This window comes from Bos taurus, chromosome 26 (genome assembly GCF_002263795.3).
Source record: "Bos taurus isolate L1 Dominette 01449 registration number 42190680 breed Hereford chromosome 26, ARS-UCD2.0, whole genome shotgun sequence".
NCBI lineage: Eukaryota > Metazoa > Chordata > Mammalia > Artiodactyla > Bovidae > Bos > Bos taurus.
This window is the reverse complement of record NC_037353.1, coordinates 25,679,060-25,704,841: the sequence shown is the minus strand read 5'-3', so window position 1 is coordinate 25,704,841 and position 25,782 is coordinate 25,679,060. Positions and strand designations below refer to the sequence as shown.

Here is a 25,782-nt window from a genome sequence, read left to right as displayed (position 1 = left end):
AGGAGTTCAAACTAGTCAATCCAAAAGGAAATCAACCCTGAATATCCATTGGAAGGACTGATACTGAAGCTGAAACTCCAACACTTTGGCCACCTGATGCGAAGAGCCAACTGATTGGAAAAGACCCTGATGCTGGGAGGGATTGAGGGTAAGAGGAAAAGGAAACACGGAGGACGAGATGGTTGGACGGCATCACTAACTCAATGGACATGAGTCTGCGGAATCTCCGGGAGACAGTGAAGGACAGGAAGCCTGCATGGACGAGATGGTGGACGGCATGACTAACTCAATGGGCATGAGTCTGCGGAATCTCCAGGAGCTGGTGATCAACAGGGAAGCCTGTGTGCTGCAGTTCATGGGGTTGCAAAGATTTGGACACAACTTAGTGACTGAGGAACAAACACCATGAAAGCTATAGAACACTGTTCAGATAAAGAGGAGTTAAATAATTAGAAAAACGTCTCATGCATGATTAATCTAACATTGTTAAAATGGCAATATTCCCTAAAATATTCCCTAATTTATAGATTCAATGCACTCTCTATCAGAAACCTAGTGGACTTCTTTGTAGACATTGACAATCTGATTCTACAATCCATATGGAATTGCAAGGACCCCAGAATAGGTCATTCTTGTTCTTGAAAGGAGAGCAAAATTGGAAGGTTTCAAAACTTACTACCAAAAAAAAAAAAACCACAAAACAACATCTTACTACAAAGCAACAGTAATGCAGACTCTGGTCCTGGCAGAGGATAAATATCCAGATCAATGGGACAGAACTGACGGTCCAGAAATAAACCCACACTCCTCCAGTAAGCGACGGTTGAGGGCATCACAGACAGTGGGGGAGAGCAGTCTTTTCAACAAATGGTGCTGGGATAGTTGGATAACCACATGCAAAAGCATCAAGTTGTATACTTACAGAGTATTTAAAAATGGATCAAATGTCTAAATGTAAGAAATATAACTATAAAACACTTGGGTACAAACCAGAGTGAATTTTCTTGATTGTGGATTTGGCAAAAGATTCTTAAGTATGACATCACAAGCAGAAGCAAGGACTTCCCTGGCGATCCAGTGGTAAAGACTCCTTGCTCCCAGTACAGGGCGCCCCGGGCTGGTCCTGCAGCTCAGAGCTTGCATGCCAGAGCTAGAGATCCCACAGGCCACAACCAGAACCCGGCCCAGCCAAATCAATTTTTTTTAAAGTGCAAGCAACAAAATTAAAAATAGCTACAATGGATTTAATCAAATTAAAATATTTTATACTTCAAAGGGACACTGTCAAGAAAGTGGAAAGACAACCCACATAATGGAAGAAAATATTTGCAAATTCTGTGTCTGATGAGGATTTACTATCCTGAGCATATAAAGAATGCTTACAAACACTCAACACAAAAGAAAACCCAGCTGAAAACTAGGCAAGGGACTTAAGCAGATGTTTTTCTAAAGAAAATATATAAATGGCAAATGAGCACATGAGAAGGTGGTGTCGCTAGTAAACACAGATTAAAGCCTGAGGCTTCACATTCACTCGGCTGGCTGCAATCAAAATGTCAGATAGAAACAAGTATTGGACATGATAGGGAGAAACTGGACTTTCCGCTGTAATTTACCATGTTAACAAATTCAAGGGGGAAGCAACTGATCACCCAAATATATGCAGGTAATACAGGCCGTAGGCGGCCACGGCGCGGCGAGGAGTCCGGGCACCTGCGGCGGGGCGGCGGCGGAGTCGTGAAGGCGGGTGCCCAGCGGGAAGGGAGGGGAGGACGGGGCAGCAGCGGCCTGGCCGTCAATTTCAGCTTCTCCAGCTCGGCCTCCTGCAGTCGCTTGGCCTTGGCCCGGCGGTTCTGAAACCAGATCTTGACCTGCGTCTCGGAGAGACTCAGGCTGCTGGAGAATGCGGCGCGCTCGGCGACGGACACGTGCTGCTGCTGACCGAAGCCACGCTCCAGCGCCAGCAGCTGCGCGGCGGTGAAGGGCGTCCGCGGCTCGCGGTCGCTCTTCTGTTTCCCGAGGGCGCAGGCTGGAGGGCTGGGGGCGCCTGGGAGGAAATAGCAAAAGCGGGCGCTCGGACGCACTCCGGGATCGCCGCCACGGCCGATTCTGGATGTGAGTCCTGGCTCTATGACCGCGGGCCTCAGGTGAGACGGGACCCCCGAAGCCTGCGGGGTAATAGAAGAAGGCACGGGAGGGGGAGGGGGGCGGCGCGCGGAGAGGGACAAAGTGGACTGGGGCTCTGCTCCCCAGGGAGGAGGGGAACTCTGCCCGCTTGGAAAAGCGAGAAACCTGGGCACGAAACCGCAGCAAGACCTGAGCGGTGAGCGAGGAGGGGAAGCAGAGGTCCACCTTGGCGGGGACTGTAGGGTGCACGGCCAGAGAGACTCCGAGACGAGAGGCCCCGGGTCTGGGGTTGCGGGCCCCGCCCCCGGGTAGAGCAGGGTATACCTGTTTGGAGGGGGCAGGTGGGTCAGGGCTCGCGCGCCGGAGGGCTTGGGCGGGCTCTCCTGGGCTGATTTCTTTCTTTGCACTCAGGCCGGCGCGTTAGTGGATGGCTATTTCCGAAGTTACGAACGACAGCGCCTTTCCCGCCCTGGTCCTCCCAGCCCGGGCCAAGCGGGCTCCTCTCGCAGCCCGGGACCGCGCGACAGGGCACTTACGTGGGGCGCTCGAGAGGGCGGCCGGCGGGAACCAGGCCCGGGGTTCCGCGGCGCCCCGCGGCCTCTCCTTCTGGGGTTGCACGGGCTCCGAGCCCAGCCAGCGCTCGGCTTCCAGCAACGACTCGACGCCGAAGGGCAGCGGGCCGAACCTCGCACGGTCCCCGTCCCACGTCCTGAGCCCAGCGGGGTTCATGCCGAGCAAAGCCGGGGCCATGCGCTGACGGGCGGGCGCTGGGCTAGCGGAGCCCGGCGGGCGCAACGTGGGGGCAGCGCGCAGCGAGACTGCCGGGGACTCGGTGGCGCCCCCTCCCTCGGTGCCCTTTTTATAAAAAGCGGCGCCCCTTTCATACCCAGCTGTCCAATCGCCTCAGTGGCTGCCGCGTGGCTTCAGACGCCCATTGGTTTCGCTGATCCGGGAGGAGGGGTCGGGCAAGGAGGGGCGGGGCCGCCGGCCGAGCCCCGGACTGGGAGCCATGTGAGTCCCAGCCCCGGCCAGCCTGGCGCACCCCGTCGGTTTCCTAGAGCCCGCTGTGGCCGGGCTGGGATGCGGCTGGGACACCGGGGAGCATGAGGCGCTGGCCCCAGCCTCCTCGCGGGGAGGAGCCCGCAGTGGGCGCGACGGGGTTGAGCTTCGGTCCGGGCGCCTCCCGCAGTGTCCTCGCCCGCCGGCGGCTCGTCCCGCTGCGCCACAGCCCGGAGCCGGAGCCATCGGCGCGTGCCTGCCGTGGTCCAGGAGCTGTCTCCAAACCCTGGGGGCCACTTTTGGCCGACCTTGCACCCGGACTGGAGACTGCTTCCGTCGCCTGGAAGTCGGGCCATGGCGCCCTGAGCCTGGGTGGCTTTCCAGGCGCCCGTAGCTGGCGGGCGCTCTCCCTGGCGTCCCACAGCTTGGCCCGGGAGCGGCCGGCGGGGCGCGGCGAAGGTCCCAGGGCAGGGCCCGGGGCCGCTGGGGAGGCCGAGGCTCCCACGTCTCAAGCGCCTGCGACACGGGGCCTGGGACACAAGAAGGGCGCCTCGGGTCACTGGGTGTCAGCCTCTCCCGCTCCGCACTTGCTGGGCCGAATCCTCGGGAAACCCGGGCCTTGGGAAAAGCCCTGCGACGCCAGTTCGGACAGACCCCGGCCGGACCGCCGAGCTGCTTCCGAGACGCCGCGACCAGGTGGAGAGCGATCCCAGACCGGGTTCGAAGAAGGAGCGAAGGTCCGACAGAGACTAAACTGAACGGATCTTTGGTTTGGAAACCTTGAGTGCTGCAAACGAGGCACCGCTCTGCAGTCTCTCCGCCAAGGGAAGAAACCCCGCATGCATTTTAGAATAAATCAGGAGATTGGTTTGCCAGTAACGATTTCATGTCAGAGTAATATCCCTGAACGCAGAAGCAGCAAAGTAAATCGACTAAATGTTAATTTTTGAAAAAGCAAAGTTGTTCAATGAAAACTAGTTTTGGATGATGCTTCGTCCAGTTAAGCTAGAGAAATTCACTCAGCAAGTTTCTCACCATGCAAATTTAGAAGCAAGACTGAAAGGGGCCTTCAGAGCCCTCCTGCCAGGCCTGTGTCTGAGGCTAGACCAGCTCTTTCTGCATTCCGAGATAAATTGCCCTTTTCTAATGCAATAAAGATGTTCTGAGTTGATTGAAGATAATTGCATCATTAAAGCACTTTCTTTGAAGGCCTCTCTCCTGATAGTTTATCTTTAGCAGGCCGCTCACCGGAGCCTTTGAAAACGAATTTTAATGAGGATAACAGCCAGCTGCCTCGGCCTGCCCCATGTCCACTCAGGATGGCCCAGAGGTAGCGTCTGGGTGGATGACGTGGGGCCTGGGCTGTGTCTAGCTGGTCTGGGGTGGGATGGGACTGTGGGGCCAGGGACCGGTGCTGACCTTCAGGAGGTCTCCCAGGAGATATCCGGACTGGTGTGTCTCCCTCCCAGCAAGGCGAGCCAGTGCTGACCAGGCTCCTGCCTGGCCTGGCTCCAGAGGGGGTTGGAGGATGGAGGAGAGCCCCTGGGCGTGGACGTCAAAGCCCAGACCACAGCACCGAGCTCGAACAGGCTCCGGCACGGCGGCCTCTCCAGCCCCACTGGGCCCTGGGACGGGAGGTGGCCGGGGTGCTGGGCGTGAGAAGGTCAGGACCCCATTTCTGTCAACGTGCAGGCTTTGGGCGCAGAAGCCTGGACCCAGCTGTAGGAGCCTGGGCACTGTCTCTGGGCACCAGAAGAGATGAAGATGCCTGCAGTCACCTGGCTTCCAGGAGCAGGCCAGCCAGGCCTGTTGTGTGGACAGGAGACCAGGCCCAGCCCCGGCACTGGCCCCTCTTGAGGCTGGTAGGTGCTGAAGCCAGTGCCAACTCCCCACCCCATCTCAGGTGAGCCCCTGAAATGGTAGCAAAGCCTCAAAGACCGGCCTGCTGAGTCCGCACTGGGGTGGACACCGAGCCCAGTCTGAGTGGCGTTGTTCCTGAGGTTTGCTCTGAGCCCTGAGGGGCCAGGAGGTCAGCAAAGGCCGGACACCTGTTCTTCCTGTGTCCTGGTGCCTCCTTTTGGTGCTGACTTCACGGGGATGAGCACATCCTGAACTTCCAGAAACGAGAGACAAGTCCCGGCACGGGGGTCGGGTGCCAAGAGGCTTCCTGTCGGGGCGGTCAGCGTAGGGAGGTGAGTTCTGAGAACAGATTTCGTTTTGTAGGACTCATCCAGCAGGGTTTGGAACTGCGCGGGACTCAAACAGGAATAGAAACGCTCCCCCCGTCTTAAAACCTTGGAGGGGAGGGTCTGCTGAAGTGAGAGAAAGTCAGGTCACGCTCACAGCGGCGGTGCTGAGGGAGGGAAGCTGGCACCACGTGACTGAGGACACTGACCGTCCCCTTTTGGACGTGGATGGAGGCAGCCAGCGTGGTCTACATGGTGGTTTACAGGCAGGGCACCTTTGCTGGCCAGTGGCCTACAGACAGCTGACTCCTGGTCTTGCTCCAGGGCAGCACCGCCCCTCCTCTAGGCCCCTTCTATAGGCCGTGCCTTCCAGACAGTGCACTCTGCAGGGAGTACCGTGCGGCCCCACCGCTTCATGCCTCACCCCCTGTCATCTCTCTCAGCCGAGGCCCCCGACAGCCTCCCTTTCATCCCGAAAGGCCCCGGCCACTCTCCTTCTCAAAGGCATCCGTGTTGGAGCCTTTGACTTTTTCCTTCTTGACTTATTGGAAAATTGCTCCAAACACAAGTGGTACTTCTCTGGCCAGAAGACGGCTAGATGACACGAGCTCCAGCAGCTGGTGGGAGTGATGAGGGAGAGGCCGCCGGACAGGAGGTCCGTCTCCCCAGGCGGATGCTCGGGCGTCGCTCAGGAGAGGACCTGCTCCAGGTCGGATGAGGCCCACGAGATGGGGCAGGCTCAGGCGAGGGTGGGGGCTGAGGAGAGAAGGCCCCGGGACTCACCCTGAGACCCCCGTCACTTCAGGGTGTCTCCCCACGTCTTTCCTTTTCTCCTGTTCCCATCTAGCTTCTCTGCCAATTCACCTTCATGCTTACTCTTTACATGCAGGGCTTTAAAACTCAGGCACACCTCCTGACAAGAGAAACCAGAGGAAGAGCCCATTTTTATCGAGTGACCCTCTGTCCAGAGCAACAGGTGCAGGTAATTTTGTCCCGTACAGAACGACCTCTCCCCGCCCTGATGTCTGCTACCTAATCCCCGGGACCCAGCAGTATGTCACGGTATGTGGCAAAGCTGGGATTGACACTGTTCATCAGCTGCTTTGGGATGGCTAGAGTACCCTGCAGCATCCAGGTAGACCCAATCTAATTGTGAGGGTCCTCAAGAGGCCAGAGGGGGCAGCGTGGGACGGACTGAGCCTGTCACAGCTGGCTTTGGCCGTGGCCTCTAGAGGACCCAGAGCCTCCACCAGGACCAGCCCAGGCTGCGCACACCTGATTTAACCCAGGGAGACCCACTTGGACTTCTGGCCCCAGGTCTGTGCAGGGGTGTATATGCGCTGTCTGCGGTCGAGAGACAGTCCCTCACAGTGCATCTGTCCAGAGGCAGTAGGGCGCTGGCGTCCCCTACGTGGCACTTCTTATCATCCCCGCTCTCGTGGGAGAGGAAACAGGCTCTGGGGGAAGTGATTTGGCAGGGGTCCGGCTGGATGGGCCCAGCCCTGAGTCACTCTCAAGTCTGTGCTCCTTCCTCTGTGTGCTGCCTGGGGTGGAGGGCTGGCACTGTCTCCATGGGTCAGAGGAACCCGGGAGCCAGGCTCCATGGCACCTGGGGCCTTGCTGAGGCACCAGCTCTTGCAGAGTCCAGGCCGTGGGCATCCCGAGTTGCCTCCCTTGCGCTGCCTGTCCGGCCCCGGTGCCAAGTCCCCAGGCGGGAAGTGCTCAAGCGCCCTCTGCTGGCAGAGCTGGGAGTCAGACTGTCTGTGCCCGGTGGAGGTGGGGCTCTGTCTCCTGGGGGAGCTGGCTGTGGGCGTCTAACTGCAGAGACCGGGTGAGCTGGAGGTCTCGGTGGACACAGGAGAGCAGTGGGCCCCGGAAGTCCTTGCCTGCAGCAACGGGGGCCCTAGGGAAGGGCTCGCGGTGCAGCCCAGGTGTGGGCCCGAGCATAGGATGGGTGGGAGAGTCCACCAAGCTCCGCAGAGAGGATGCTGTTTTGGAATTACTGAATTGTAAATATATATATATATATATTATTTTTGAGAGTGAACAACTTTGGAGATGCTTGAAAAAAGGCAAGGGCATGGTGGGAAAACAACACCATTCAGAAGATGGGGATGAGTGTAGGATGGTTCTGGAAATAGGAGCCAAGCTGCCACTCCAGGCTTGATGCCCCTCGGCCCCAAGGCCCCGGGGGTACAGTGATTAGACCCAGGGCCTCTGGCAGGTGCTCCAGGGCCATCTGGGCAGGACTGTGACTCAGGGGTGAACTAAGAAGGCCACAAGAGTCCCCTGGCACCAGCCCTTTGGGCAGCAAAGGCTTATCAGCGCCCTTGATCTCTAGCAATCAGCTCTCAGATTCATCATCTTTATCATCTCCTGCTTTCTATCTCAGGACTTCCCTGGTGGCTCAGACGGTAAAGCATCTCGCTTACAAGGCGGGAGACCTGGGTTCAATCCCTGGGTCAGGAAGATCCTCTGGAGAAGGCGATGGCAACCCACTCCAGTACTCTTGCCTGGAAAATCCCATGGACGGAGGAGCATGGTGGGCTACAGTCCATCAGGTTGCAAAGGCTTTCTACTTCATTGATCTTTTTGTTTCCATTACTTAGTTTATGTTTCGTTTGCTCTACTTTTTCCAGTTTCTTAGTGTGGAAACTGTCATGGATTTTTAAACCTTTCTTCTTTTTTGATATAGCTGTCAGCGCTATGGATTTTCCTGTAAGTACTGCTTTGGTACATCCTACAATTTTGACGTTTTCATTCTTAGTTCAAAATATTAATTCTCTTTTGATTTCGTCTTTGACCCAAGGTCACTCAGAAGTATGTTACTGAGTTTCTAAGTATTTGAGTTTTTTTCAGGGATGTTTCTGTATCTGTTTTCATTTTACACTTTGACATTTGTCCTTGGCCTTGACTGGGGAGGAGAGAAGGGGAAGCTGGGATGGAGAAAGATGCTGGGGGCAGAGGCCAGGGCCACAGAGCTCAGAGAAGGGGCCCTCAGACCTGTGAGGACTGAGGGGCCACGGGACTCACGGACAGGGATCCCAGGGCTCTGAGCGGGTAACTCTACCTCTCCTGGGAGTTAACGGCCCACCCAGAGCCTCGGGGGAGAGCCCTCTGGGGGGACGTCATGCACCCAGAACAGAGGAGACCCTGTGTGGCCTGAATGCAGGGAGCCAGGGGAGAGCAGCAGCTGGGAGCAGTGGGCAGTTCCGGGACCGGGACCGGGCGTGGCGGGGTCACAGGCTCACCGGCAGGAAGTGCCTGGGGCCTGGCTCATCTCCGTACTGCTTGCCAGCCTTCTGCGAGGACTCTGGGAGTCCACAGGAGTGTCCCTGTGGCACCTGGGCAGAGGGATGGTGATACCTGGAACCTGGGGTCTAGCCAGGAGCCCCAAGGCAGCCCCCGGCTCCTGGGAGAGGAGGGAGACAGGAGGGAGCCCCCGGCACAGGGCGTCACTGCTCTTCTCAGCACTACAGGAAGGACTGGCTTGGGCCCCCTGCCCCGTACCCCACTGGCCCGGGAGACAGGTGGCCCTGGTTCGGAGAGGGGATGGAGCCCTGTTGGCAGGTGGGCAGCCACCCTGGCCCACCTTAGGCAGTCTTTTGCTCCATTCCATAGGCTGTCGCACCGTGGAAAGGGCCTCTGGCCAGCCGCGGGCACTGTGGACCGAAGTGCTGGTGAGGGGTGCGGGCTTGCAGCATGGGTGGGGGAGGCCGCCGCCCCAGACCTCATTCTGGGAGAGATGGAGGGGTCCTCCTGGGTCTGGCCACTCCCCAGGGAAGTTCGAGAGAGTCCTATTCAGCTGGGCCATGTACTTTCCTCCCAAAGGCCTTCTCCCCGCCCAGCCCAACTGCCCAGCACACAGCCACCTCTGAATGCCCAGCCAGGCCCTTCAATCCTGGCCTGGCCCCTCCAGCCAGGCAGGGCCCTCCCCAGGGCCGGAGGAGTGTTCAACAGGCCTGATTAACAGGCGGGGCACTTCGGGGACAACGGGCAGCCTGGCTCCAGCCTCCAGGCGAGAGGGGCCTGTGGAACCCTCTAGCTCTGCTCTGCGCAGGGGACATGCTCTGTGCCAGGCTACAGCTGGTTAATCACTTGGAAAACACAGTCGCGCCCCCTGGCTGTGAAAGTCACTTCAGGGCCTGCGGGGATCAACTTTCGTTGCTGGGAGAACCCAGAACTGATTTCCTGTGTCTGGGGTGGCCCAGTGTCCGGCCACCCTGCAGCAGAGAGAGGGGTCCCCCTGAGCACAGTTATGGGGATGAACCGTGTTCTCGAACATGCAAGGGGAGTTCTCTTTTCCCCCGGTAATGAGCGACACCAGGGTGTCCTCACAGACAGCAAGAAGCCTGGTGGGGATGAACCGTGTTCTCGAACATGCAAGGGGAGTTCTCTTTTCCCCCGGTAATGAGCGACACCAGGGTGCCCTCACAGACAGCAAGAAGCCTGGGGCGACGCCTGGGAGCCCCTGCTCCAAGCGCCCATCTACCCCCCGCCCACGGAGCCCTTTGCACTCGGGCAGGTGGAAGGTTCTAGATGCTAAGGCCTGCAGACATGAGTTGGAGACGGTGCCCACGTCTCAGGCCCCTGAGCTCCGCCCCCCGCATGACGCAGCGCTGCATCGCTTGTGTGACACCGCCCTCCTGGGCTCAGAGCTCACCCACGGCAGAGGACCAGGGGCGTGTGCCCAGTGCCAGTTACAGGTGGGTCTTGAGGGGAAGAAGGAGTGAGGGAGGGTGAGGGGCACTGGGACTCGCATGCCTGGTTCCAGTCTTGGCTCTGCTGAAGGGCTGTGCCACCTGACCTGGCACCTTAACCTCTCTGGGCCGCAGATTCCTGCTTGGTCTCCCCCACGTAAGCCAGAGCAAACACACAAAGAATCCCCTTGGTCATGGTCATCAAAGCCTCTGCCCACTGCCCTTGCACCCCCTCCAGTCGGCCAGGCACAGAGGCCCTGGGGGAGAGCAGGTCACCAGCCACACAGGGCAGTGGGTGGGCTTAGGGGGAAGCAGGGGCTACTGGGTCTGGCTGCTCAGGGGAGGAAAGGGGGTCCGTCTTGTCCCAAGCTCTCAGGGCCAACGGTGCCTGCACAGTTGCCCGGGACCTCGAGAGTGGAGGGCACCTCTGACTGGTCTCAAGGTCAGCTCTGTAGACAGAGACCCTCTGTCCACTGAAGTGGGGTTCTGCCAAAGTGCCGTCAGCCTTCCCCAACCCCCGTGCAGCAGGACCACTCCCAACAGGGCAGGCAGGCCTCTGAGTCTCTGTGGGAGGCTTCTGGAGTTTGTAATCCTGCCTAATCCTGCTTCAGATCCCTGTGGGCAGGAGGAAAGCCACATGCAGCAGACTCGAGCCAGCCAGCAGATCCTGGTCCCAGGGACAGGCCAGGGGTGGACCTCTGCAGTCCCAAGCCCCCTGCTCAGGGCCCTGGAGGTCCAGGTCCAGGACCTGTGCTCAGGTATGAAGCGGAAAGATGGAGATGCCTGCCTTGCCTGCCTCTCTGGGCCTCCCCTCAGCTTGTGCGAGGTCACACACAGGCCGCGTCAGACAGCCTGGTCTGGGTCCAGGGCCAAAGTGAGCCAGAGCTGGGGCCCTCAGAACCTCAGACGGGAGCTGCAGGGGACTTTCAAGGGCGCTCTGGGACTTCTGTTCACACTGAACAGACCCTGCCTCAAGAAGCATTACATGTCTTGGGACGTTCTCTCTGAGGATGGCCTTGCTCCTGAACGCGGCCAAGCTGGAGGCCAACCTGCAGTGAGGGCCAAAAGGACTGGTCCCAGAGCATGCATCCTCCCCGGCCAGTGCCCTGTCAGGAGGAAGGAGGGTCTCGGGCCACCTGCACCCTGTGCACCCTCCGCAGTGGCTGCTGGGCAGTGCCTGGGGCTCTCCAGGGACACAAAGTGAATGAGGAGCAGCGAGGGGCCCAGGAGTCACACGGGGCATTCCCGACGCGTCCTCCTACAGCCGTGACGGCGCCTGACATGGGAGAGGGACGCTTAGGCGGCCTGGTCAAGGAACCCAGCGTGAATTTTGAGCAGAGACTCCAAGGCCAGGAGCACTGTGGGCACAGAGGACCTTGGTCAACACATCCGGGACTGAGACTTTGAGTTTTGTTCTAAACACATCAGGGCAGAGATGGGCATGAAGCATCAGAGGCTCAGACCAGAGGAGGTATGACAGCTCTCTATTCCCGCCTCACAGATTCCTCCAGCAGGGTGGGTGGGCTGCAACCAGGAGCTCTGCAGAGACCATGGGTGGGGGCCAATGAGGGCCTGACCGGAGCCAGTGGGATTCCACCTCTCTATCAAAGCAGGCCAGTAATATGAATTGTGTTTGAGGATGCTGTGTTTGGAAATAACATAGGATAGAGGATAACTAATAACTGAGCATCTAATTTAATCCTGGTCCGAAAGCCTGTTTATTTAGACCAAGCAGCTGAGTGAACACTTTAGCAGTGGGTCTGACCACCAGGTCCTGGAGCAGGGTGCCTGTCAAGCCAGGGTTTGAGTCAGGAGGGAACGAGGGTCGGGCACCCCCAGACTGCCCGAGCAGACTCCAGATGGGTCGGGGTGACGGGCTCATCATGGGGGAAGCTCATGGGCATGGAGGGAGCACCTCCCCTGGAATGGCACAGGCTCCGGGCAGCCACCCTGGTCCCCGAACCTGACCCACACCTGCAGCGTCATGCAGCTGGAGCCTGGCTATTGCATGGCCTCTGTGAGGTGGGCCAGCAGAGGACTGGGCCTTGACCGGAACTAGAGGGTTCTTTACTTCCCTGGTGGCCAAGCCTGAGCTGGGGTCCCATTCTGTGTGCCCCTCAGCCCAGCACTGAGTCACTGGACCCTCTCTGGGGCACGTGTGAAATCCTGGAGGAGCTCGGCCCACCTGGAGCCGGTGGCGAGGAGCCCGGGATGCCAGGGAGCCCGGCAGGATTGAAGGCTCCCTGTGATCTGAGGGGTGGGGAGACTTGCGGGGGGGTCAGGGGCAGTGGCAGGACCCTCAACCGAGGCCCGAAAGGGTCTGAGGCAAAGCTGAGGGATGTCCCGGCTTGAGAGCTCCTAGGGTCCAGGCACTCCCTGCCATGTGAGCCTCGGTCACCCAAGATGAGCCTGTCGCCCCCTGCCAGGTCCGGGCTGGGCAGCCTGTGGCCGCACACGACCCAGAGAAGGACAATGCTTCCCAGGTTGTCAGGGTGAGGCGGGCTGGGTCCCAGCACAGCGAGTCCCGGTCCTCTTCGTGAGGCAGCCACGCCCTCTACAACCCCAGGAGGGGCTCCGAGGACCCTGAGGGTCCCCACCCGCCCACAAGGGGCAGAGCGGGGCTCAGGCAGCCCGTTAAGGCTGCCAGACCCCTGGGCAGCGGGCCAGTGCTCCTCCCAGGGGCTCCCCGATGTCCCCAGTGAGGGCTCTCTGCTGAGGAGCATCTTCACAGGGCTGCCTCTCCCCGGGGGGCTCACTGCCCACCCTTCCATCCCCCCTCGTCCACCAGGTGTGAGGCTGGAGGGAGGCCGGGCTGAGCTGCTGCAGGCGGAGGTCCACGCAGGTCCTGCCCCTCGGACCCGGGAGCGTGAGGCAGAAGGGCGTGAAGTCCGGGACCCTCCGCACCCCGGACCCCGAGGGCGAGGGCTCCACCCTGTGGTCCTCGGTTCCCACAGTGGCAGAGGAAGCCAGGCTCCCCGACTCAGAGGTGCTCTGGCCGCAAGGGCCTCCTGCCCCAGATTCTCCGATCCGGCCCGTCTGGCTTCGGGAGAGCAGGGCCGGCGCCGGCTGGCGGCAAGCTTCCCAAGGGAGGGCCAGAGCCATGCCGCCGGCTCCCCGCAGGAGCCCCCCGAGGTCGGGCCGGGACTCGGCGCCTCTGTCGCGCACACGAGGGCGTCCCCGGTCACCGGGGAGGCGCGCGCTCCTCCAGTCCGCGGGCGGGGCGCACCCCTGCCGCCCCCGGCGAGAGCCCGGCCCAGGCTCCGAGCCCCTGGGCGCCCGGGAGGCGTCTGGAGCGTCCCGCAGCGGAGCCCCTGGGCCGGCGACGGCCCTCAGACGCCACGGCCGGGCGGGGCCCCGTGGGGAGGCCGGGCAGGTCCCGGGGAGGGCGCCGGAGCCGGTCCTGCGGCAGCTCCCTTCCTGCCCCCTCCGCCCTCCCCGGCCCGGCCTCCCGCGGCCTCCGCTCCGCGCGCAGCCTCTCAGGCCTCTTCCCCTGGCTCCCCCACGCACCACTGTCTCTCCTCACACTCCGCCTCCGCTCTCACACCCGCCTCTCCTCTCCTCAAACCCCGCCTCTCCTCTCCCCACACCTCGCCTCTCCTCTCCCCGCACACCCTGCCCCTCCTCTCCTTACACACCCGCCTCTCCTCTCCCCACACCCCACCTCTGCTCTCCGCACACCCCGCCTCTCCTCTCCTCTCCCCCGACCCCTGGCTCTCCTCTCCTCTCCCCACCCCTTCCTCTCCTCTTCTCTCCTCTCCTCTACACACCTGGCCTCTGCTCCCCTCCCCGCCGCCTCCTCCCCGGCCTCCCGCCTCCGTCTTCGCCTGGGGTAGTTGCCCCTTTGAAGCCCCCGCCGGCTTCGCGGCGTCCTCAGCGCTCCCACCACGCGCGGAGCTGCCCTCAGGCCCCTCGGTTGCAGCTCCTTTTCATCCTTTCCTTCTCAACTTGATTAAAACCAGCGGAGAAACCGACGTCAGGGGGCGGGGTCATGTTCGAGGGGGCGGAGCCTACGCTCTGGGGCCGCCCCGCCCCGCCCCGCCCTTCCCCGGCCCGGGCCCCTATGTGCTGGAGGGCGGGGGCGAGGTCCTATGGCTGAGGGGGCGGAGCCTATGCTCAGGAAGGAAGCGAAGCCCCGCCCCGCCCCGTCCGGTCCCCGGCCCCTTTGGGCAGGCGCGCGGGGACACGGCCCGGGCTGTTTCTGCGAGGCCGTGCGTGGCCAGCCGTCCTGAGCCCACAAAGCGACCAGGTGTGTCTCCCAGGTACTGTTTGGTTGTTTTTAGTGTTTGTAGCGCAGAAGGCAATGGCACCCCACTCCAGTACTCTTGTCTGGAGGATCCCATGGACGGAGGAGCCTGGTAGGCTGCAGTCCATGGGGTCGTGAAGAGTCGGACACGACTGAGCGACTTCAGTTTCACTTTTCACTTTCATGCATTAGAGAAGGAAATGGCAACCCACTCCAGTGTTCTTGCCTGGAGAATCCCGGGGACGGGGGAGCCTGGTGGGCTGCCGTCTATCAGGTCGCACAGAGTCGGACACGACTGAAGCGACTTAGCAGCAGCAGCAGCAGTAGCAGTGTTTGTAGAAAGAATGAGACGGAGAAGTAGAGAAAATTCGGACAGGTTTAGGGGACAGGCCACCAAGGCCCCACCCCAGTCGTCCTGGACCTCGGGCCTCAGAGGAGGTGCTCGGCCCTCCTGGAGGGCCGTGTGGTGTGAAGGACCCCATAGGTCTTGCCCCTGGGAGCTCGAGCTGATGGCGGGGATGGTGGAGTAGTGCCCTTGGGGGTCAGCTCTGGTTCCCTCAGCCCCTAGCTCTGCCGGCAGTGGTGAGGGCCTGGCCAGCAGACGTGGGGGTGGGAGTCGGAGGAGGGCACCTTCCATTTGCACGCATCTTCCTGGGGAGGCTGTTCTCTACCTGGAACAATCAGCTCTTCATGCAAGGGCGCAGAGCACAGGTGTAAACTCGCTTTCCTTCATTGGCTCATTCATTCATTCATTGAAGAAACAGCTGTGGGCATTTTTCCAGCTGTACCTGGGCCCTGGAATGCAGCCCTAGGGAGCCAGGGAGAACAACCCTTTGGGGCCCTGTCCCAGCTCAGGCCTCAGCCTGGGTCCCCAACTCCCCTGACCCCTGGGCCTTGCGGCTTCCTCCCCCTCCTTCATCCTGCTCTGGGAAGGCCTCTCCTTGGCGTGGCCTCCCCTCCAGCCACACCATACAGGCTCCCACATACACAGAGCCCCCCACACCCACCTGTGGCTCCCGGAGCCCACACACCTGCAGTGCAGGGCTGGCTCCACCTCACTGGCCCCGCTCGCAGCCGGGCCGCCAGGGCCAGGGCCCCCGGGGACACCTGTCACACTGGGGCCTTCTGGTCTCCTGCTGGCCTCCATCTTGTGATGAGGCCCAGACACCAGATCTGGAAGGGCTCCTTCGAAATCTGGGGCCGTGAGTGCAGAGACCTCACCTGGCCAGGGGCCTCCGTGGGTGAACCTCAGTCTGACCAGGTGAAGGTGTGGGAACAGCCATGGACACGCCCCGTGCTGACCAGCACCCTCGCCTCTCTGGGCCTCAGCTGGGACTATGGCTCTCAGGTTCCCGTCTCCCCGACCCCTGTGCAGCACCCTGGGAAGCAGGACCACACCCAGGACCAGGGGCTCTCCCTGGCCCTGTGGCTGCAGAGTCCCTCGCGGGCTCTGTTGTGGGCACAGCCCTGCCCCGTGTGCCCTCCCTGCGAGGTCTCGGTGTGTCTTTTCTAAAATCGCACTCAGTCTCCCCCTTGACCCGTGGGCTCCTGCCCCGTCATCTGCCTGAGGCGCCTCAGCACACAGACTGGCAGGAAGGCAGGAAGCTGCTGCCACAAGGAGCCCCCACTGGCTGCCCAACAGGAAGTTCCAGATGGTGTGAGGGAGTTGGGCCAGCCAGCATCCTGTTGTTGCCTTGAAAACAGAGGAACTGAGTGCCTGGCTGGCTGCTCAGGCGTGAGCTCTCAAGATCAAGCAAGTGGGAGGCAGGGTTCCATCTGCGGGCACATGTCTCCCCCACCGCTCAGCCTGCTGTGCGGAGCTGGGGGCCTGCCCTTCGTCTGGGCTCTGGGCGGTGGGCCCGGCCTGCTTAAGGCTCTCCGTGCCCCTGGCCAGTCACAGCTGAGCACAGAGCTGGCCACCAGCACCATTTCCAACCCCGGTCAGAGGCCCTTCTACCTGCCCTCGCCTGAGGCTGCCATCCGACCTAGACCCTTCCTGGGGTTGTGGGCAGGCCCTGGCTAGGGGAGTGGGGACTGCAGGCCGCACTAGAGGCCTTCCCTGGGCCTGGAGCTGCACCTGGGGGTGGGCATAGTCCAGGTGCAGACACGGTTGACCCAGGGCAGAGGAGCCTGTCCTGTGGGAAGCTGACCTGAGCTTGGTTCTCCCTCCCTCTCGTCCATCCCAAATACATCTGCTGCTTGGCAGGCTGGACACACGGATGCCCACTGAGTCCACCTCCGACCTTGCCGAGCAGGGCCAGTGAGCTGAGACACAGCGCCTGTGCTGGGGGCTGCTGGGGAGGGGGTGAGACTCCAGTGGCACCTTACTCAGAGGCTCCCCTGAGATCTGGAGGTGAAGAGGGAAAGGGTGACCAGCAGAGGCAATGGAGGCTGGGTGTGGCTGGAGCCCTGGGGCTGACCGAGGGGCCTGCCGGGTGAGGGGCCAATGGAGCTCGGGAGGAGACCACCTGGGGACCCCGCTGGCCAGCAGGGCCCACTCCCCCTGGCAGCACCCGCGCCTGTCCAGACACCGATCAAAGGCTCAGACAGCAGCTGGCTGAAGTCATCTAGTCCAGCCTTGATGGGAAGAGGAAGCAGCCTTGCCTGTCCCTGAGAGCGCTGGGAGCACGCGGCAGGGGGCACGGTCTGTTGGCTCCCTCCCCGTTCCTCCAGGTCAAGGGTGCTGAGAGCAGAGCAGGACCTCAGCCTGGCTGGGGCGGGAGTCTTCTGGGCTGTGGTCCCAGGAGAGAGCCAAGCCCCCAGGGCGCCCCCGCGGGCTTCTCGCCAGGAACATCCTGTCCTGCACAATCAGCATCTGTGGTCAGGGCCGTGGTCACGCGCGGAGCTGCTGCTGCGGCTCCCAGGAGAACCCCGAGGCCGCAGCTCCGTTCCCCTGTTTTCAGTGCTCTGGTTACCAGTGGACTTTCTCTAACTCTATCCTGCCCATGTGACATCTCAGGTTTTTAAGTGGAAAGGTGGCTCAGACGGGAGAGTCTGCCTGCAATGCGGGACACCCGGGTTTGATCCCTGAGTCGGGAAGATCCCGTGAAGAAGAGCATGGCAACCCACTCCAGTATTCTTGCCTGGAGAATTCCATGGGCAGAAGAACCTGATGGGCTATAGTCCACGGGGTCGCAAAGAGCAGGCACGACTGAAGTGACTTAGCACCACTTTGATTTAGCTTGTATTTCTTCCTCGGGTATGAGGCTGCCTAGCGGACTTTTTCAAGTGATCACATGTGTCCAATGGCCCAGATCAGAAAGGAGCGTTTGGGGGCCAGCTTCCCCAGGTGGGAGGGAGAGGTCGAGGCCCCGAGGGACACAGTGGCCCTCCCCAGTCACGGGGCAGCACTGGTGAAGGGAGGGAGGGTTTCAGGAAGGCTCAGCAGGCTGGGGCCGCCAGGTCCCCACCCCCGGGGGAAGGTTCCTGGAGGAGAGCGGCTGTTGAGGAGGGTCACCGGCAGCTGGGATCTTCCCTCGGAGCTGGCAGCCAGCCCCAGTTACCGTGTGCACTCCCCACCCCCGGACCCCAGCCTGGCCTGCCCTGCTGAGAATGGTACCCCTGCCCTTCCCATCGCTGCTTCCAGCGGGAGGCCCGGCCCAGGCTCCAGAGAGCTCCAGGCCCCGCCAGGGCCTCCTGCTCGCCTGGCACCACCATCAGGTGGATTCCAAGGGAGCCCTGGCCGTCCCGCCTCCGGGGCCAGCTGGTGCCCTTTCCCAGTAGCAGCCGCACTGGCCACTTCTCCTGAAACACCCTCCTTCCTCAGTTTGCTTCCTTCCTTCTTTCCCTTTCCTGCTGTTCATCAGATTTAGCAGAGATGTCTCAGAAAGCGTTGGCTGGAGAAGTCCTTCTGTCTGGGGCAGACGCGCCCCGGCTGCTCCCAGGCCTCCTCTGAGGACAGGCTTGGGGAGCGGGCAGCGTGGGCACCACATAGGAAGCTCTCGGTGCCCAGGAAGCACAGCGGCAGCCTCTGCCTCCCGGACGCCTGGACGCTGCGGGGGAGCGCCTTCTGCCCATTGGAGGTTAGAGGAGATGGGGTGGTGTCCTGAGCGCCAGGCTTCCCCAGGGCGTCCCTCAGAGCCTCAGCGCCTCCTCCCCTGGTTCTCAGCTGCCCGGCCAACTCGGGATGCAGGGGCCTTGTGGCAGGGGCAGGGGGGCTAGACCACAGGGGCTTCCCAGGCTGTCTTGGCCCTCGTGACCCCCACCCTGATCCCCCAGTGGGGAGGGGTCCAAGCTGGAGGCCCCAGAGGCTGTGAGGTCACAGCCTGCCTTGGGCCTGCGGGGTTGAGAGCTGCTTGCTGGGACCCGCACGGGGCCACGGGCGTGCGAAGAAGCCTGCAGGACTGGATCCTGGGAAGAGGTGCTCTTGGGGACAAGCAGGCAGACCCGTGAGGGCGGCCCAGGCTCAGCTCTGGCTCCTGGACAGGCGCGGCGAGGCCTCAGTGGGAGTCTGCGTGCAGAGCAGAAGCAGTCCAGGGCCCCGCACTGTGTGACCCCTCCCGGGGGCACATTGCTGGGAAGACCCAGCCAGTGTACTCGCTGCGCTGCCGGCACCGCGGGAGGCGACTGCACTGGCCCAGCGCCCTCCCACAGCCCTGGAGGCTGGAGGCTGCAGGCCTCGGGCCTCTGGTATGTTTCCCTGAGGCCCACTCCTCGCTCCTCGACAGCAGGTCCTCGTGCAAGGGTGGGTGTGGGCAGCAGGAACTCCATGGGGTCTCCTTCAGAAGGACACTGACCCCCGCCTGGGGGCTCCACCAGTGGCCTTGTCACTTCCCCAAAGCCCCACCTCCTTAGGCCATCACCACGGGGTTAGCATCTCAGCACAGGAAGTCCGGGAGGGCATAGACGTCCAGCCTCCCATGCGGAGGGAAACGAGAACCACAGGGGACTGCCGGTGTGGCCTCCGTGAGCCCCAGCCCTTTGGAGCCAGATGTCCTGTGGATGTCCCCAGAGGCCCTGAGTGGGCGCCGCAGAGGGCAGACCCCCAGGGTGTGCTGGAGCAGGGTCCCGGTCACTGGGGTTTGGTGGAGACCCGAAGGCAGGCCCCAGAGTGGGAGGGGCTCAGGGCCCTCCCGGGAGGCTGTGACTTCCTCTGGTGGGTCCCGCGTTGGGAGGGGGAAGGGTGGCCGTCACTGACCGCACCCTGGCAGGCTTGGGTGGTTGGCAGCTTCCCGGGCTGACTGCGGCCAGTTGTGTCTGCGGCTCCACCTCTGCAGAGGGTCACCATAGTCCGTCTGCACAGTCAGCCCGTCCGTCTCCACCTCCTGCAGCCTAAGGGTGCTTTCCTTCTCAGGAACCAGAGGCAGACCCGGGGCAGCACGCATGGGTTCCTGCGCCGGGGAGGAAGGCGTGGCCTCGCCCATCCCCCCGCTGAGGCCTTGCGATCAGTTCCACCTGTTTGTGAGCTACAGCAGCGTGGACGCCGTGTGGACCCACAGGCTCACTGGCCGCCTGGAGGCCGAGCTCCCAGGGCTGAAGGTGTGCCTGCACGAGCGGGACTTCACACCCGGCAGGAACGTGCTGGAGAACATGGCGGGCTGCATCCAGCAGAGCCAGAAGGTGCTGCTGGTGCTGAGCGAGGACTTTGTGCAAAGCCGCTGGTGCCTCCTGGAGGCCGACCTGTCCCTCGTGGGCTCCTGCCTGGAGAGGAAGCCGGTCCTCCCCGTCCTGCTGCGGCCCTGCCGGGTCCCGCTGCATCTCAGCCACCTGACCTACCTGGAGGCCACGGACGGCCGCTTCTTCCAGAAGCTGGTGCAGCTCCTGTGCACCCCCAGCCAGCACCTGGCGCACCCCCCGGCCCTGCGCTCGGCCCCCGCCCTCTACAGTGGGAAGGCCCTGCTGACCCTGGACTGCATCAACAGGGACAGCCTGCCCTCGTGGAAGGTGGGCAGCTTCAGCACGCTGGCCGTGCCGGACCCCCTGAAGGAGGTGCTGGAGGACCCCGAGCTGTACAAGCAAGCCGTGGGCATCCTGAATGGTGTGCGCTCGCCCCGCTCCTGCCTGCGTTACCTGGGCTGCAGGATCATCCTCGCCATCGTCCTGATTCTCCTCTCTGTGGTTTCGGTGTTCTTACCCTTGGTGTTGGGGCTCCAGGAGCTCCAGCCAGCTCGGCGGTTCCTCGTAATCAGCGCCAATGCATTTTTCTGCCCCTTTTTCATGATCTTAAGCGTCAACACCCTGTGCTGGCTCCGAAGGTCTTCCAAGAAGACCCTGCGGGAGCTGGCGTGCCGCGTTGGGGAGGCCAACCTGCTGCTGGCGCCGCACTCGGTGCTCATGGGCTGCGAGACCAAGAACAAGCTCTACTTCGTGTACGTGCTGCTGGGCGACTGCAAGCAGACCTTCCTGGGCGCCCCCGATGGCGAGGCCGCGTTCCAGGAGGCCATCCTGCGGTTCGCGTCCAGCTACGCCTGCTGCCTCGCCCATTCGCACTTCCCTCACTGGGAGGAGGCCGCGGGGGCCCCGGGCCACCTGGAGGTGGGCCCGTGCTTCTGCCAGTTTGTGTCTCTGCAGCTGAGGAGACTCGGGGGGGTCGGGGTGAGCCCCGTGTGACGGTCTGAGGGCAGAGGCAGGGCCCCTTGCTGGACACCCGGCCGCCCCTGGGGGTTCCTGCGGCCTGGGCTGCCCTGAGCCCTGGGGGGGCGCACACAGGCATCTCCCCACGGTCCACTGTGCGCCCCGCCCGGTCAGACCCAGCTGACTGCAGACTCCCCTCCAGCTGCCCCAGCCCCTCCACTGCGGACCTGGGGCCGGCAGTGGGCGTGTCTTGGGCCGCCGCGCCCTCTCTGGAGCGGAGGCGTCCGCAGAGGGCTGGCGTCTCCCAGCCCACTGCCCCCGGAAGCGGGCTTCTCTTCTGTGCACCCAGTTACTCCCCGGAAGAATGGTCTGGGCGTGGGGACGGCAGGGCGGCACCTGAGGGCCCTGGCTGAACCGCGAGGCCCCATCGCTCTGCGTGCAGCCAGGAAGCGGGACTCTGGCCCAGGCCCCCGAGGTGCCTACACACCAAGGCAGGACCGCAGAGGTGTGCAGTGGGCCTCGGTCTCTGCGCTGGCTTCAGTTTACCGATCTGCAGGTGAGCAGCTGGCATCCAAGTCCAGTGCTGAGCAAATGCTCCTGCCCTCCTCTGGGAGCCCGTGGTCCACAGCCGAGTGCGGTGCTGACAAGGGCTCGGCTAAGCCCCGCGTGGTATCGTGGCTCCACAGCCACTCTGACCGGGTAGCCTTGCAGTCCATCAAGCGCAGCCCGGGACGGCAGCCCCAGAGTCTCAGGCAAATGCAGCCCCTCAAGGGCCTGCCCAGCCGCCCTGAACCACAGCGCCCTCCCTCCCAGGCCTGCTGGCATCCCTTAGAGGAAGCCTCCAGAGTGGACCCGGCCCCACCCAACCCAACCCAGCCCAGCCTAGGGACCCTGCAGCACTCTCCCTACCCCCGACTCAAGCCCGTGCTCTGGTCCCACCCGCCCGCCCTTTCGGGAACTCGCTTCCCTGTCTCATTGTCCCCTGTGGTCTGTCGAACTGGAGGCCGGCTCCAGGCTTCACGGATCACCTTGGTTCTGGAGCTGGGGTGGCACAAGAAGGGTTCCCCACAGGAGACTGGCCAGCGTGCGAGGGCCCCGAAGAGGAGGCTCTGGGCCAGGGGCAGTGTGAGCAAAGGCGCTGGTTAGGAGGGACCCGACCTCGGGGGCCCCGTGACAGGCTCCGCCGCAGCCCCTCCCTGGCCCGTGGGACCTGGAGCCCCTGCACGGGGCTGATGGGGGAGCAGCGTGGCCAGGCCGCGGCGATGGATACTACCCAGAGGGGGCACGTCCTGTGAGCCCCGAGCTCGCTGAATGGCCTTGGTCCCGGAATGCGGGGAGCAAGCTCCGCCCCTGGCAAAGGTCATGAGGAAGGAGGCTCGGCATATGCAAAGGCGGGATCGAGCCTCAGGAGTCTTCCTGGAAATTCTCGAGCATCTATCCCCAAAACCAGAGTCTGCCTACTTTCTGCTTTGTGCTTTCACCTACACCTCTGACTTTACGGGGGGCTGTCCCCCACGACCTCTCTGAAAAAAGAGTTAGCTTACAGCTCCAGTTAATAATTCCTGCGTGTGACAGTGTTTAACCTACAAACTCCTTTGGAAGTCCTCTAGCCTGCCTGAATAGGTTTTTCCGGCCACATGTGATTGTTCAGAGCCTCCCAACTGTGAGAGGCAGGAGATGTTCTAAACTGTCTAAACACAGATTCTTTTGAGTAGTTAAAAGATTGATTAGAAATTGTATTGGTGAAGGGATTTTCACTTGTTGGGCAAATGTTTGCTGCTAAGTTTCCATATCCCGTACCTGCTGTGTCCCTGGCAGTGTATTGATTAATATAATTGGTGTAAGTAGTAGCTTTAATGTTTGTAACCTGGGACCCTTGAGTTAATTCTTTTTCTTGTTATAGCCCACCACACCTTTGCCCTATAGGAATGCAACTTTATCTAATGCTTTTGGAGGGTGGCACTTGACTTACCACCTTTAGAGAAAAATAAGTTTTCTGAAGAAAGGGTCTTAAAATGTTAACAGACCTCCGGGCCAGAAAATGATGCAAATCACCTAAGCTTTTGCATATGGTAAGTTTGCAGGAAGAAAGCCTGGCTTGCTGCCTGACTCTACCCCTTCCCCCATTATCCTCTATGCATAACTTAAGGTATAAAAACTGCTTTGGAAAATAAAGTGCGGGCCTTGTTCACCGAAACTTGGTCTCACCATGTCGTTCTTTCTCTTACCTTCTGGCTGAATTATTCAACCTCTTCACTGAATTTTCCTACTGAGCTATCCTTATTCTATTACTCTTTATATCCTTAATTAAAGTTTAATTAAGCAGTTGTTTCCTGATCCTCGCCAACGCCGTCCCGCTTCGAATTCCCTGGATCCACCGGGGCTGGACCCCGGCACTGGAACATTCCAGGGGGACAGCAGTGAAGCAGCTGGACCCCACCCCCGAGGGTCCCAACACCTGGCCTCTCAGATGCCCAAGGCAAGGTCGCTGTTGGACATTGGAGGTCGCTGTTGGAGAAGGAACCTCAAGGAGCAGTGGGGGCTCCTGCTGCCTTCCAGGGACGCCCCCCCTCCACAACTCCACTGGGTCCTCTGTCCCTGCAAAGTCTCAGCACATGTCCATCACACCAACTCCAGACCAGAACTGACTCCTGGATTGCACAGGTGGCACCCACAGGCCACACTGGCCTCACCTGACCAGCCCAAGGGTCCATTCAGTGCCCAGGGTGTCTGTACCAGAGAGCACAAGCCCTGGGTGCAGAGCCGGGCAAATGGTTGCCCTTTCGTGCCGGACTCTTGGCGGCAGCACTGGGAGCCGGGGCCAGGGCTGGGGGCGGGGGCCCGAGGCCCCACTGTGGGCACACACGCACACGTATGCATGCCCTTGGCCCTATGGGTCCTGACGGCAACGGCATTCCTACCCTGTAGTGCCAAGCCGTGGCAGACGGGCAAAAAGAAGGGTAGTCTGTCACTTCAAGAGGCTGAGATTTTTCACCATGAAGTAGCACATTTGTGCAACAAGAAAGAGAAAACGTTTAAACGAGCCATTCCACGGATTGGTCTCTCACAGGCGTGTGGGAAACCCCAGCCACTTTTGGACGGTGTGTGGGGCAGGTAGGCCCTGCCGTAGCCAGCCCTGGGGGCTCCATGGGGCTCTTGGGGCTTGGCCGCCCCACCCCCGTTCCTGCGCAGATCCCGCTGTCGGGGTGGGGCAGCATCAGGTGTGGGGGTGTTAGACCTGGAGGAGGGGTCCCCCGAGAGTGCCCCTGGTTTCCAGGGTGTTGGGGGCCCCCAGGATGGTCGACCTCCTACACAGCCCCCCACTCCAGGGCTGCATGACCCAGGCCTGCTGCTCCAGGATACCAGGACCCCTGCCCACCTCGCCACAGCCTGGATCCAGGGCTGCCCAGGGTCACACTGCCTGCTGTGGCCTCCCAGCCTCACTACCAGCACCAGTGGCTAGAGGCTGGGGGGCACCCGGGAGTGGAGTCTTCACGGTGGAAGCAGGAGGAGAGGACCCCCAGTGCCCAGCACAGCACCCCGACCCCCACTCTGGGCAGGTGAGGGATCTTTGGGGGCAGACGCCCTGGGAAGCGCTTCTGCTGGGCCTGGGCCTAGCTCTCAGTGAGGTGACAGGCAGTGGGGCGCTGAGGCTTTGCCCAGTGCTGGGAGCCCCTCACAAGGCTGCTGGTCACCAGTCTGGCATGCCACCTGCTGGGGTGCACCCCGCAGACTCTGCCGAGGCCCCCACCTTGGCCCCGAGGTTTCCCATGAGACAAAAGAGGAAGGCGGCCACACCCTGTGACCCCTTATCCCAGCTCAGGCCTGGATTCAGCAGTCGTGACCTGGGACTCCGAGTGATCAGGTCCCTGGGCCCCATAGGATCCTCCAGGGGCTTTTAGGACCCCTGATATTCCCCAAGGTTCTCTAGGCCCCTCCACTGACCCTCCACCTGGCTGAACTCTGCCCTGTGGGTCAGGTGAGCCTTACCAGGGATGGTTGGGATGAACCAGAGTTGTCCTTGCCATAATCTTCACCCAAGGGGACAGGGAGGCGAGCTTCGGCCGGAAGTCAGCAGAGGGCTGTCCTGCACCTGCTCTGGGTGTCCTGGGCACTGGGTCGAGGCCATGAACCAGGTCCTCTCCCCAGAGGTCCATCCCAGGGGGGAGACTTGGGTGGGGCCTGGAGGCATCAGGTGAAGCTGGGACAGAGAGGGCAGGTCCCAAGCTGCCTTTCTAGACGGTCCCCACGGGTCTCAGGGTCCAGCCATAGCTGAGAGACATCTTGGCCAAGAAGACAGCTGGGCTGCCTGGCACTGCGGGGGTCCACACAGGTGACTGGGCTGCTGTGAGGACAAGCAGCAGCGGGGGTGGGGGGTCCCCTGCAGGATGCCTTTGTTGGGGGCGGGGTGCAAAAGGCACCCTGGAGCTGGGAGCTGGCAGGGTGACCCTAGGGGCTTGGGGAGCCTGGCTCCAGAGCGAGTGGCCCATGTGCCCAGGCAGACCCTGCTCCAGCGCCCCAACTTGAGGGGGCTTGCCCAGGTCCTAGTTTACAGACAAGGAGACTGAGTTTCGGGGGGCTGGCCCCAGAGACTGCACAGCTCCACACCACCAGGGTAGGGCTGCAGCCAACTCCTGCTGCTGGCCCAGGTCCCTGCCTCATGGTCCTGGCTGCAGGGTGAGTGGCAGGAAACCCGAGGGGGGATATCCCACCTGTGGATGTGGCCGCTGGCCAGCAGGTTTGGGAGGCCATTCTGCGGGGAGTCCCCGTCCAACACCCCAGGGCGCTGACCCTCTGCCAGCCCCTACCCTCTGCCCCAGCTGGGGAAGGAGGATGTGTGTGTGTGTGTGTGTGTGTGTGTGTGTGTGTGTGTAGGGAGCTGCATTGTTGACGCCTGGGGGGGAGGTGGGAGTGCGTGTGCACACACTGTTGGCATGTGAGCGTGTGCCTATGTACATGCGACTGTGTACCCTTGGGCTCTGCATCCGAGGATTAAACCAATTCCCCATCAGAA

At 61.7% G+C, this 25,782-nt stretch overlaps 4 protein-coding genes and 1 pseudogene across 4 annotated transcripts in view; 1 reads left to right on the top strand and 4 right to left on the bottom strand.

Annotated features, from left to right (window-relative positions):
- The window catches only part of SORCS3 (sortilin related VPS10 domain containing receptor 3), a 979,390-nt gene that overhangs the window by 477,671 nt on the left and 475,937 nt on the right, over nt 1-25,782 (bottom strand). The gene's annotated exons all lie outside the window — the stretch shown is intronic.
- Nucleotides 1,551-2,528, bottom strand: LOC132343959 (homeobox protein MSX-2-like; annotated as a pseudogene).
- Nucleotides 2,462-2,961, bottom strand: LOC132343958 (homeobox protein MSX-3-like). The gene has a single exon (XM_059882048.1). The coding sequence runs from the start codon at nt 2,875-2,877 to the stop codon at nt 2,548-2,550; it is 330 nt and encodes a 109-aa protein (XP_059738031.1). The 5' UTR covers nt 2,878-2,961; the 3' UTR covers nt 2,462-2,547.
- On the top strand, nt 14,161-22,965 carry LOC101905041 (uncharacterized). The gene is made up of 2 exons (XM_059882046.1): nt 14,161-14,271; nt 19,549-22,965. Exon 2 carries the CDS (start codon nt 19,578-19,580, stop codon nt 20,802-20,804), a length of 1,227 nt encoding a protein of 408 aa, XP_059738029.1. The 5' UTR covers nt 14,161-14,271; nt 19,549-19,577; the 3' UTR covers nt 20,805-22,965.
- Nucleotides 20,939-24,648, bottom strand: LOC132343931 (bcl-2-binding component 3, isoforms 3/4-like). Its single transcript, XM_059881969.1, has 6 exons — nt 24,520-24,648; nt 23,837-23,966; nt 23,462-23,620; nt 21,927-22,037; nt 21,165-21,247; nt 20,939-21,037 (listed from the first exon to the last, which is right to left on the bottom strand). Exons 1-6 carry the CDS (start codon nt 24,646-24,648, stop codon nt 20,939-20,941), a joined length of 711 nt encoding a protein of 236 aa, XP_059737952.1.